General features: G+C 41.5%; 1 protein-coding gene across 1 annotated transcript in view; it reads right to left on the bottom strand.

Annotated features, from left to right (window-relative positions):
- Positions 1-12,619, bottom strand: part of LOC126252722 (facilitated trehalose transporter Tret1-2 homolog) — a 57,961-nt gene that overhangs the window by 28,295 nt on the left and 17,047 nt on the right. Inside the window, exon 3 of the mRNA XM_049953625.1 lies at positions 6,559-6,828. Coding sequence (XP_049809582.1) covers positions 6,559-6,828 — 270 coding nt within the window. The remainder of the gene's footprint in view (positions 1-6,558; positions 6,829-12,619) is intronic.

The following is a 12,619-nucleotide window of genomic DNA, read 5'->3' as shown; positions in this document are numbered from 1 at the left end:
TTTGTTCGTCCTGTATTTCTGTCCGACCAGCTGCAAACACTCTACACCACTTACGAAAATTTTTGACATCTATGCACGACTCACCATACACTTCCGTCAATTGTCGATGGATTTCAATCGGCGCAGTGCCCCTGGCGTTCAAAAACCGAATAACTGCGCGCACTCCGCACTTGGCGGTAACATCCAACGGGAGCTCCATTCTCAACGGCTGCCAAGCCTAGACTGAGCGCCTCAGCGTGGCGTGCGTATGTTTACACACAGCGCGTGAAGCACTCTTCATAACAGTGTGACCAACTGCCACCCCGAGTTCTGTACTTGTAAAAAATAGGAGACCTTACTTTTGTTATTACCCTCGTATTTTATATTTTTAAATTCTCAAAAAGTTTCGTTTGTAATAAATTATTCTATCTGATGTCATAAAACTGGACCCTAAAAATTTGTAATTCTCAGTAGTAGATGTCACTTTCCCCAGTGAACCTAATATTCACTATTTTCAGATTCAAGACCTTATTGACATCAATATCTCTTTAAAAAGCATGTAAGTCAACAACAGTTAATTAAATCTGCATTTTTTTTAATTCTTTAGGATGGGCATAGAGTACCCCTCCCCTCACCCCACCCCTTTGTAATGCGCATTACGGAAAATGTGTTGGTATTGCTAGGGTTAATTAAAAAATTAAATACTTACAGTGTTGATATCTAACTATTGTAATCGGTGGGATATGATAGCGGGAAGAGAACTGTAAAGACCAGGACTGGTAAGTCTTCGTAACAATGACGCTGAAACCTGGCGTCCGTTGGTGCGCGCGCACGCGCTGGACACAGTATAAGAGGGTTCGGCCGCTGGGCCCTTCTTCAGCAGCAGGTTGAGTGGCTAGGCGTGCTCATAAGCGGCAGACAGATCGCCTGCATTTATGAAGCGTCAGTTACAGCATGCGAGTTTCTCGCGGTCCTGAGACCCGTGGGTTGCAGTGGAGAGGGAAGGACACTATCAGAAGTTTATGCCGCTGTACGATTTTAGTGAACTACGGCAAACTTCAGATGTGGAGCGGTCCTGGACCGCTGTTGACGCCCACCAACCTCTCTCCGTAAGATTATGACGATCGAGAACACCAGAATCCCGAGACTGTAAGCATGACAATTTGATCTGTAGTTTGAATTTTAAATCGCAGCGGGTCTTCCGGAACAGTAATTTCCCTAGAATACCAAGTCTGTTCAAAAAATTCCGCAACTTTCTGCACAAAATTTTTCTACGGTTACCTTTTACTTATCCTGCACTATCTCCTTCGAAATACTCTCCTCCCCAACTGATAAACCGCTCCCAACGCCATTTCCACTCCAGAAAGCAGTCTTGATAGCCACTTGTTGGATCACGCAAACCACTGTCTGCTAATTTCCTTTTATCCCGTCTATCGTTGCAAATATTCGTCCTTTCAACACGGCTTTCAAGTTTGTAAATAAAGAAAAGTCCGCAGGGGTCAAGTCTAGGGAGTACGGAGAAAGAGGCAGCACAGTGATTTCGTTTTTTGTGTTATAGTCATCCAACAACAGGTATGAATATCTTGCGGGTGCGTTACCGTGAAGCAAGAGTCACGAACTGTCTCGCCACATTTCAGGCCGTTTCAGGCCATTTCCTTCTCAATTTTTCTGCATCTATCTGTATCTACGTGATTACTCTGCTATCCACAATGAAGTGTCTGGCAGAGGGTTCAATGAACCACCTTCAAGCTGTCTCTACCGTTCCACTCTCTAACGACGCGCAAGAAAAACGAGCACTTAAATTTTTCTGTGCGAGCACTGATTTCTCTTATTTTACCGTTATGATCATTTCTCCCTATGTAGGTGGGTGCCAATAGAATATTTTCGCAATCTGAGGAGAAAACTGGTGATTTCAATTTCATGAGATGATCCCGTCGCAACGAAAAACTCCTTGTCTCATATTTCTCGATAATACAAAACGAGATGCCGTTTTTGTACTTTTTCAATGGCATCCGTCAGTCCCACCTGATGCGGATCGCACACCGCACAACAATACTCCAGAATAGGGCGGACAAGCGTGGTGTAAGCAGTCTCTTTATACCTGTTGCATCTTCTAAGACCTAAGTATTCTGCTAATGTATAGCAGTCTTTGGTTTGCTCTACCCACAACATTATCTATGTGATCGTTCCAATTTAGGGTACTCGTAATTGTAATGCGTAAGTATTTAGTTGAATTCACAGCCTTCAGATTTGTGGGACTTATCGCGTAATCGAAATTTAGCGAATTTCTTTTAGTACTCATGTGAATAACTTCACACTTTTCTTAATTCACGGTCAGTTGCCATTTTTCGCACCGTACAGATATCTAAATCATTTGCAGTTCGTTTTGATCATATGATGACTTTACAAGACGGTAAATGACGGCATCATCTGCAAACAATCTGAAGACGGCTACTCGGATTGTCACCTATGTCGTTAATATAGATGAACAATAGAGGGCCTATAACACTTCCTTGGGCAACGCCGAATATTACTTCTGTTTTACTCGATCACATTCCGTCTATTACTGCGAACTGACCTTTATGACAGGAAATCACGAAACCAGTCGCACAACTGAGGCGATATTCCATAGGCACGCAGTTTGATTAGAAGACGCTTGTGAGGAGCTGTGTCTAAAGCCTTCCGGAAATGTGTAAATATGGAATCAATTTAACATCCCTGTCGATAGCACTCATTACTTCACTAGTATGAAGAGCTAGTTGTGTTTCGCAAGAACGATATTTTCTGAATCCGTGCTGACTGTGTCAATAAATATTTTTCTTCGAGGTACTTCATAATGTTCGAATACAGTTTATGGTCCAAAACCCTGCTGCCAATCAACGTTAGTGATATGGATCTGTAATTCAGCGGATTACGCCTACTTCTCTTTTAGGGTACTGGTGTGACTTGAGCAATTTTCCAGTCTTTAGGTACGGATCTTTCTGTGAGCGAGCGGTTGTATGTAATTGCTAAATATGGAGCTATTTTATCAGCATACTCAGAGGAATCTAATTGGTATACAATCTGGACCTGAGGCCTTGCCTTTATTAAGCGATTTAAGCTGCTTTGTTACACCGAGGATATCGAGAGAGAATTTCGTTGTGGAAATTTTTAAAACCATGTCGCATTGAAGTACGCGCTTTATTTCGAACTTCAGAACTTTGGCAGTCTCTGGGATTTTGCGTTTCTTTAAATTTAGCATGCTTTTTTTCATTGCTTGAGCAACAGCGATTTGACCAGTTTCATGTACCATGGGGGATCAGTGCAATCACTTATTAATGTATGTGATTTATATCTCTCAATTTCTATCGATACTATCTCTTTGAAATCATTCCATAACTTTTTTACGCTTACATTATCAGATCGGAAGGAGAGAAGACTATCTCTTAAAAAGGCGCCAAGAGCATTTTTATCAGCTTATTTAAATGGATGTTCTTTGCTTTTATTTTTGATGGTTGTAGGTGTTACCGTATTCAGCCTAGCAGCAACTGTCTTATGGTCGCTAATTCCTGTATTTGTCACGATACTCTCTTTTTGTCCAGGACTATTTGTTGCTAAGAGGTGAAGTATGCTTTCGCAACCATTTACGCTTCGAGTGGGCTCATGAACTAATTGTTCAAAATAATTTTCTGAGAGAGCATTGAGCACGATTTCGGATGACGTTTCATGCCTGCCGCCGGTTTGAAACGTATAATTTTTCCAGCATATCGAGGATAGATTGAAGTCACCACCGACTATAAATGAGACTCAAATTTTATTTCAACTGTTCAGCAACTGTATCTTCTAAGTTTAGGGGGGGAGGGGGTGGGTACGGTAAAACGATCCAATTAATAGTTTAGTCCGATTGTCAGGAATAACCTCTACCCATAATATTTCACTACAAGGCAAACTGACAGCAATTAATACGCCGGCCGGGGTGGCCGAGCGGTTCTAGGCGCTACAGTCCGGAACCGCGCGACCGCTACGGTCGCAGGTTCGAATCCTACCTTCGGCACGGATGTCTGATGTTCTTAGGTTCGTTAGGTTTAAGTAGTTCTAAGTTCTAGGGGACTGATGACCTCAGAAGTTAAGTCCCATAGTGCTCTGAACCATTTGAAGCAATAAATACTCCAACTGTATGTATTCTTTCTTAACACCGTAAGATCGCTTGAAAAAATTTCGGCTGTACGTAACGTATTTTCGGCTTTAGCCAGCTTTCAGTACCTGTAAGTATTTGAGCTTCAGTGCTTTCAATTAGGGTTTGGAGCTCTGGTTCTTTCCCAACACAGCTACGACAATTTACAACTACAATACCGATCGTTTCTACAACTACCTTACTGTGTTTTACCTACCCCTTTTAGACGGACGCCCTTTCTGTGGTTCCCTGAAACCCTCTAACCTAAAAAACCGCCCAGTCCCTTCCACACAGCCCGCGCTACCCGTGTAGCCTCAGGTGCGCAACACGTGCCGATAGTACCATCGATTAACAGTTTGTCCCTGGGGCACGAATTCATGATGAACTAATACTTCAAAGAAAAATATCAGTATGGCTTTGACATTTGACCTGACCAGACGAGCTTTTTTTGGCCTTAAAGAAAGTTTCCCGACCCACTATGTTGACGGGACCTTAGTCTCATCATCACAGACTTACGTCTCATCAGCAGTTATTATTCTCTTAACGAACATCCCGTTGTTATTTGCGCGATCCACAGGCTCTTCACATATTGCGAGGGGAAGGTCTTCGACTTGACTCAATAACGGTGGGACCAACTTGGCGGCAACACGATGCATTCCAAGATGCTGTGTCAGGATTTCACGACATGATCTAACTGAAATGTTACGTTCTTCTGCAATCGCTCCGTCAGTCGGTCTTCGATTTGTGCACACACAATTTTCGTTGACATTCCTGACATGAGCGTATTCGGCCGAAATCAAAGGGCGTCCTGAATGACGTCATCCTTAACTTCCGTCCAGCCATTTTTAAACCGTGCGAACCATTCGTAACACCGAGTACGGATGAAGCACTCATCACCGTAGGCTTCCTGCATGATTTGTTGTGTGTCTGAAGGTTTCCTTTAGTTTAACGCAAAATTTAATGCAGGCACGTTGCTCCTCTAACTCTGCCATCTCGAAATTCGCCAACTGTGCGACAACGTTCTACTCAATGCAGCATTAAACGGTGGCTAACTGACGTATAACAATGAAACTTCTGGCAGTTACACAGTAAACGGCCGTGTACCGGGATGCTAAACGTGTTTCACTCTGACACACCATTGGCGCTAAAATACGAATGTTCCGGAATTTTTTGAGCATTTCTCGTATACTGTATTGCATCGGTGTAGATTGTGTGTGGGAAATTTGGTAGACTACCTTACTGAACCATAAATTATCATCTCGGATGGGTTCCTGATTCCAAGATTCCTATTGGCATGACCGAGTATCGGAAATATGTGACAGAATTATCAAATGCTGTTCCTCTTAATAACTCATGAGTAAATCTAAATTAACTAACAGCCAGTTTGCATAGTAACAAGCCTTCAGATTAGTATTTTATTTGAAAGTAATAGTTTACTTTGAATACTATCTCTGAACATACTGAATAATTGGCATATACAAGTAGTTCTACAGTGTAATTGTGTGTCGATGGCTTGTTTCAACAATGTTGTTTCAACAATGTTTCAACAATGTCTTTCACATTGTGCTCTGTGGTTTGAAAGTTCCTTTCTGTTCAGCTTAATTCATTTAAAAATAAAGTTCTACATCTACATCCATACTCCGCAAGCCACCTGACGGTGTGTGGTGGAGGGTACTTTGAGTACCTCTATCGGCTTTCCCTTCTAATCCAGTCTCGTATTGTTGTTCGTGGAAAGAAAGATTGTTGGCATGCCTCTATGTGGGTTCTAATCCCTCTGATTTTATCCTCATGGTCTCTTCACGAGGTATACATAGGATGTTCCTGCGTTGTGATGAGAAGCGTTAACGTGCTGCAATGTTCATGTATTCAATGGTATTGATATATTACAGCATTCACAGCACATTTTATCTTATTAAGAATGTTCTGTCCAGATTACTGAGGAGTGATTCGTGTGTGCTAAATAAATGGCAAGGAATATTCGCATCAGCAACCATTATACGAAATTACGTTATTAAATTGTACACGCATCTGTACGCCAATGCTGTAATCAAACTTTTGCAGTGAAGTTTGTCCAAATGGATTGGCGATCATATAATGTCGAAACTAGAAAATTATCCTCTTCAAGCAACTAATTTTCAGCAAGTATAAATATATATTTCTGTGAAAGTTCAGTGCCAACTTTTTTCTTTCATTCATTAATAATTAATTACCAAGAACGTTTTAGCTCATTAGGTTGACGCTGCAAGTCTTAACTGTAAATTGAATATGATTCACCATTTGGATTCTGCAGTATTCGAAATCGACAGACTTGCTTCCGAAAGGCTTACGTACGCAATCACACGATCAAGTGCTCTACACAAGTACGGGGGCAATAAACAGTGACCGCAGACTACATATGAGGATTGGAGACAGATGGCAGTGGATACCTTTATCTCACGGAGCTCGAAGATGACGTCTCGATTGACGTCGCGTAACCAGCGCAGGGCTCGCTCCGCCGCGGCTTCCTCCCCGACAGCCAGCAGGTAGTAGGGCGACTCCGGCATCCAGACGAAGCACGCCACGAACAAGAGGGGCGTCGCCAGCCCGATGGCTGCCAGCGTCGTGTACGACACGAACGGCCCGGCGCAGTAGTCGATCATGAAGCCCACCGTTATCGACGTCTGCATCAGTGAGCCTAAGGCCCCTCTGACGTCTGCCTGTCAACACAAGTTTCAGTTGCTGTACAGCTTTGATTCACCCACGCCTACTAATAACAGTCAGATATCAAACAATATTAGTATTAAACTCTGAAACGTTCTTTGAAAGTAGTCATTAGCAGTATTTTAATACAGCATTTACGTTGAGCGCTGGATGGGAGAGCGTAAAGTGACTGGAAACGATTTGTTCCTATCGTTGTCACAGCGTGATCCAACAAGTGCTGGTGTGGATATAGAACGCACAAGTAATAATATTATTGCTGTTTGTGATATGTATCATTCGCAGCGAGAGCAACAGACGTATTCCACATCCCAATATCAACTGACACATCTCTTAAGTGAGATGTTTCTGAAGGTAGCTGCAACCCTGTTCTCAGTTATTCGCCATACAGCTAGTTACTGGAATACACCTCCCTCCCTCACGACTACTGCCTAACAACTGGACTGTTCGTTTAACTTCGCATCTGATGCGGCTGCAACAGTCTTCCTAGCGACGTGCTGCAACACTTTTTTCAATTTCTGGCTCTTCGTCTCTTACTTCAAATTTAATTAGTATCACCGAATAATTTTAGTCAACTGTCCCCTCTACGTCCCTTTTCTAGTGCCCCCCGCCCCCAAGAAATCCAAAGTACGCCACCTCTAATTCTGCTTAAAGCACAAACTCTTTACTCCTTTAAGTGTTTTTCTGTCCATTACTAAAGATCTTTTGTACCCACTGGAAAGTCTCTAAAGAAATTAAGTGCTTCCTTTTCAACTCCACTGCAGTTGCCCACATTAAGCCAGAATTTATAGTATCCACGAAACAGTCTCGAAACAGTCTGCTAGACCATTCATTCACATTTGTCACCCACGACAGTAAAGCGATGTAGGGATACTAGTATTAACATATATTTCAAATTTAAATTAAGTCTAAAAGCCAACGGAAGTACACACAGTGTGTACCAGTAGGGAGTTCACCGTTTCCTCTGTTACGGGTAATAGTTAAATAATTCCACAAGAAAAATTCTTGCTTAAAAGCTTAAAACAAATTCGAATTGGAATGTGTCTGATCGTGCGTTTTAACAAAATTACGTCTATAGACACGACCGATCAGATTATATACGGTGCGGGCCTGGCCGAAAAGGAAAGAAATACTACAGCCACTATTAGCAAAATTCCTTCAGTTAAAGTTTCAGTTTAACTACTGTTTATACTAAAAGTAAAAATGCAAAATAGGAAGAGAAACTAATAAAACGATTAAAAAGTAATCTTTTAACGATAAAAGACATCAGTGAGTTTCCAGTCTGGGCCTTGCTTTGGTGGTGGTGGTGTGTTGGGGCTTATGGGCGCTCAACATCGAGGTCATCAGCGCCCGCCTTGCTTTGGAGACTCCCTGATCTTCAGCCTGGTTTACTAGCCAAAGCACGTCACTTTACACTGACACAGGTCGCAACCTGATCGCATCTAATATGTACTAAATACAGAGGAAACACATTGGATGACCGGTTGATCAGGACGTCGTCCTGCTAGTACTACAGAAGTGTTTTCCAAACTGAGATGGTTAAATTTGTTTGAATTGAAGGAATCGTCTGCATCGGGCGCTGAATCTTAATGTCTGTCTTAAGATCAGCGAAGCGATCGCACCCCAAACGTTTGGGGTTATCTTCCAATAACCCACTACTTTGCAATGCAACATACAGCTATTCTTTCTGTCCTTAGATATTTGGCTTCCATTATGCCTTTGGAACTATTTACCGTAATCGTCCCTCGGACTTCCAATCGCAAATTCATCAACAATCGCATCATCTCTCTTCCAGGTCAACAAATCAACGATCAAAATGTTTCAAGTGTGGCGAGAGGCATCCCTCCCACACAGGTCCCACAGTCAATCTGGTATGATCGAGAAAAGTCTGGAATAAAATATAATCTCTGAGAGGGAGTATAAGAACTGTGATTGTTGATAATTTTCTTTTGGCTGAAGCCACAGTCATGTTACTTTTTTTAATGATGCTCCGCTTGATTGTAACAATTTTTACTTTATTGTTATACGATCCAGATTTCGGTCTTAGCCATTTTGAAGTATAAAAACTTGCATTTAACGCACAAATAAGTTTTTGTACTTGAAAATGGTTTAAGGTCAAAATCCGGATCGTCGAACGATACAATAAAAATTCAGTGTAGTCGACATAATCATCTGTAGAGACATCGGCAACTGTATACGAGTAGATATTTAACATAATTCTTATTTACAGTTCCGTTAATTCGATTATGTGTGACGATCACTCTGGACCATTTTCAGACCTACAAGTAAAATTAAATATGTGCAGAAGAATTTTACATAAATGTAGAATTTACCTAAGTAATTGCATCAGCAACCCATCTTGTCCACACAGAACAATGTATCAGAGCACTGTATTTTGGAACTGTGGTCAATGTTTTCGGTTTTAATTGCACAGATGGAGGTAGGGGGGAAGGGGAAACTGGAGCGAAGCTGATTGTGGTAGGGAAAAGGAACCAGAGAGATAATCTCATTTTGTTCATTGCATTTGTTCGGAACGGATGTCCCATGACACCCGTTTAAGTTTTGTTGATCCATTCACTCAGTTTTTTTTTTTTATTACAGAGGGCAGCTAACCCTCTGACAGAAAACGCTAAGCTACCGTGCTGGCACCATTTGGCTATCCGTGCAAGACTCGCGGCCACACCCAAACCTGTGTATGTCTTCAACCATATGTGCTTTAAAGCACAATGTCTGATCTGTATATGGAAATATACATAATGGATGTGGGAGTACATATTGTAGACGTATGGTTGACGACATGTAGAAGCTTTGGTCTGGCAGTGAGTCTTGCACGTATAGCCAAATGGTAAGGCGACTGCTCACGATAGGTGGGAAATCCTGGTTCGAGTCCCAGTCCAGCACAGATTGTCATTCCATTCTACAGCTGATGGTAGTCATTATTCGCAATTGTGAATTCTACTGATATGTTTCATAATGGCTGTTGTCACTGCAGTACATCGTCATCAGAAAAACGCAGTCTCTGCAATATCGTAAAACCGCAAAAGTTAATAATGTAAATAACCGTCACTTAAAATACCAGAATGGATGCGTAGAACCGTAAAAGGGCGATAAAATAGTAGATTTTAAAGTTGGAAATAAAGTAGCGAAAAGAGAATAAGTATCTGAAGACATTCACAGTAACAATATTTGCTACTCACTATACAGCGGAGATGCTGAGTTGAGGAGAGGCACAACAAAAACACTGTCAGCCAACAAAGCCTCTGTCAGAGATAGGAAACACACATATTGAAAGTGTAGGCCTAGAACAATTGTTATATACATGTTGAAAGACAGAAATCGTGAAATTACAGAAGTGGAATTGTGGAGAGGACATAGTACTCCATGAAGTATAATTAAATATGATGAATTACAAAAATGAACACATTGAAAGTACAAAGCCATAAGAAACAAAGTATGAAAGTTCAACTATGTGAAGCAACTGAAGTTATAGGGAACAGGGTGTGACAGTTATGGTTAACTGTGTTTTCACCCACTTGGTGGCGCTGTAAGGCGCGCAGTTTTTGAGTATGTACGGAGGCCAGTGTGCACGCTGGCCTGCAGTTAGGACAGTGTGTGAGCTGATGCGCTGCCTTCGTCTCCTCTCGGTGATTGAAACTGTTGATCACACGTCTGCTTTGGTGAGGTGGACGGTTGGAAGAGGCTTTCAAAGTTTCTAAAAAAATGCACTGTTAATAAAATCGTTCAGTTGATTTAACGTGTTGCCAGGCTTTCGCAGATGGAGTGTAGCAAACCTCAATTTCTGCCAATGTTGTCAGGAGGTATCCCTTAGCTTCATTGTGCAGCGCTTCCAAATGTGTATCAACAGTTCCAACAGCATGCTCCAATGTTAAAAGCTGCTCACCAAACGCTGTTTTATTACTATGAAATGAAGCTTGCTCAGTGAAGTGTATCAAAGTGCCTGCCTCTTGTTAAACTCATGACATCTGCACCATTCCCTCCCTGGTCCTCCTATACTACTCTCCCAATCAGCTTCACTCAAATTCTCACCCCCCCCCCCCCTGCCATAACTGCAACATCTACTTGTACGTATCTAAAATGTTTACCTCAGTTGTAAAATACAGCACTGATATGTTGCTCTGAGTATACAAGACAGGTATCTGAACCAATTATTTAGGTAAATTCTATATTCATGTGCAGTTATTTTCTTTTCTACTGTTGTAAAATGTTAGATGGTCCATATTTAATTTTACTTTGTTTTACATCTGAAGATGATACACAGTGATCGAAACATGTAACCGAATTGAAGTGTGCAACCGAGACGGAACAACAATTTAGAGTTACCTTAAATTTCTAAAATAAAAATTATAGTCAAATGGCGACAGCATCATTAAAAGTGGCATCTTGGGTATTAATAAACGGCTTCAGCTGTATTTAGTCCTTTATTTTAGATCGCTACCGATTTCGTGGCACTAAAAGCCACGTCTTCTGCTTATCATATACCTACAGTATTAGAGATAAAAGTTTTACTGACATGTTCACCTGAATATCGGGCTTCTAATGCCACGAAACCGGCAACAGACTAAAAATAAATGATTAAATACAACTGAAATGTTTAATACCCAAGATGAGTAGCCGCAGTTGTGGTAAACCTACTTGTAAGTGTCTGCAAAAAATGTTAGACTTATTTCGTTGTAGGTCAGTATTAAGAATAAGATATCCTTAAGGCCATGTAACTGAGTGCTATAACAGAGCATTCCACTAGGATGTGAGCCACCGACGCAGCACAGCTACACCAAGAACTGGACTGGGAGGCATGGGTCAGTTTAGTGAACAACATAGAGCAGCATAATAAAATCATGGACTCCCTCTGAACTGAAGAGGATGAGAAATGTTGCACAGCAGTGGTCTCCTTGGTACCACGCAGGCTGTTAGAGGGTGAGAAAGCACGCTATTCACCAATTTCCTCTCAGAAAGGTCACAGTTCGTAGGGATGGACGGTAAATCGTCGAGTAAAACAAACGTGATATCTGGCGTTCTGCAATGTAGTGTCATAGGCCCTCTGCTGTTCCTGATTTATATAAATGATCTAGGTGATAATCTGAGCAGCCCCCTTAGATTGTTTGCAGATGACGCTGTAATTTACCGTTTAGTTTAAATCATCAGACGATCAATTGCAATTACAAAATTATCTAGAGAGAATTACTGTATGGTATGAAAAGAGGCAATTATCACTAAACAAAGAAAAGTGCGAGGTCATCCTCATGGCTACTAAAAGAAATCCGATAAATTTTGCATCTACTATAAATCGCACAAATCTAAAGGCTGTCAATTCGACTAAACATCTAGGATTTACAATTACGAGCAACTTAAATTGGAAAGACCACATAGATAATATTGTGGGGAAGGCGAAACAAAGACTGCGCTTTGTTGGCAGAACACTTAGAAGATGCGATAAACCCACTAAAGAGATAGCTTACATTACATTTGTCCATCCTCTGCTGGAATATTGCTGTGCAGTATGGGATCCTTACCAGGTAGGAAAGACGGAGGACATCGAAAATGTGCAAAGAAGGGCAGCTCGTTTCGTGTTATCGCGCGATAGGGGTGAGAGTGTCACTGATGTGATACGCGAGTTGGGGTGGCAGTTACTGAAACGAAGGCGGTCTTCTTTGCGGCGAGATTTATTTACGAAATTTCAATCACCAACCTTCTCTTCCGAATGCGAAAATATTTTTTTGACACCCACCTACGTAGGGAGAAATGATCATCGTAATAAAACGGAAAGATTTA

This window comes from Schistocerca nitens, chromosome 4 (assembly GCF_023898315.1).
Source record: "Schistocerca nitens isolate TAMUIC-IGC-003100 chromosome 4, iqSchNite1.1, whole genome shotgun sequence".
Lineage (NCBI taxonomy): Eukaryota > Metazoa > Arthropoda > Insecta > Orthoptera > Acrididae > Schistocerca > Schistocerca nitens.
The sequence above is the reverse complement of the archived record's forward strand: the minus strand, read 5'-3'. Positions and strand labels throughout refer to the sequence as shown.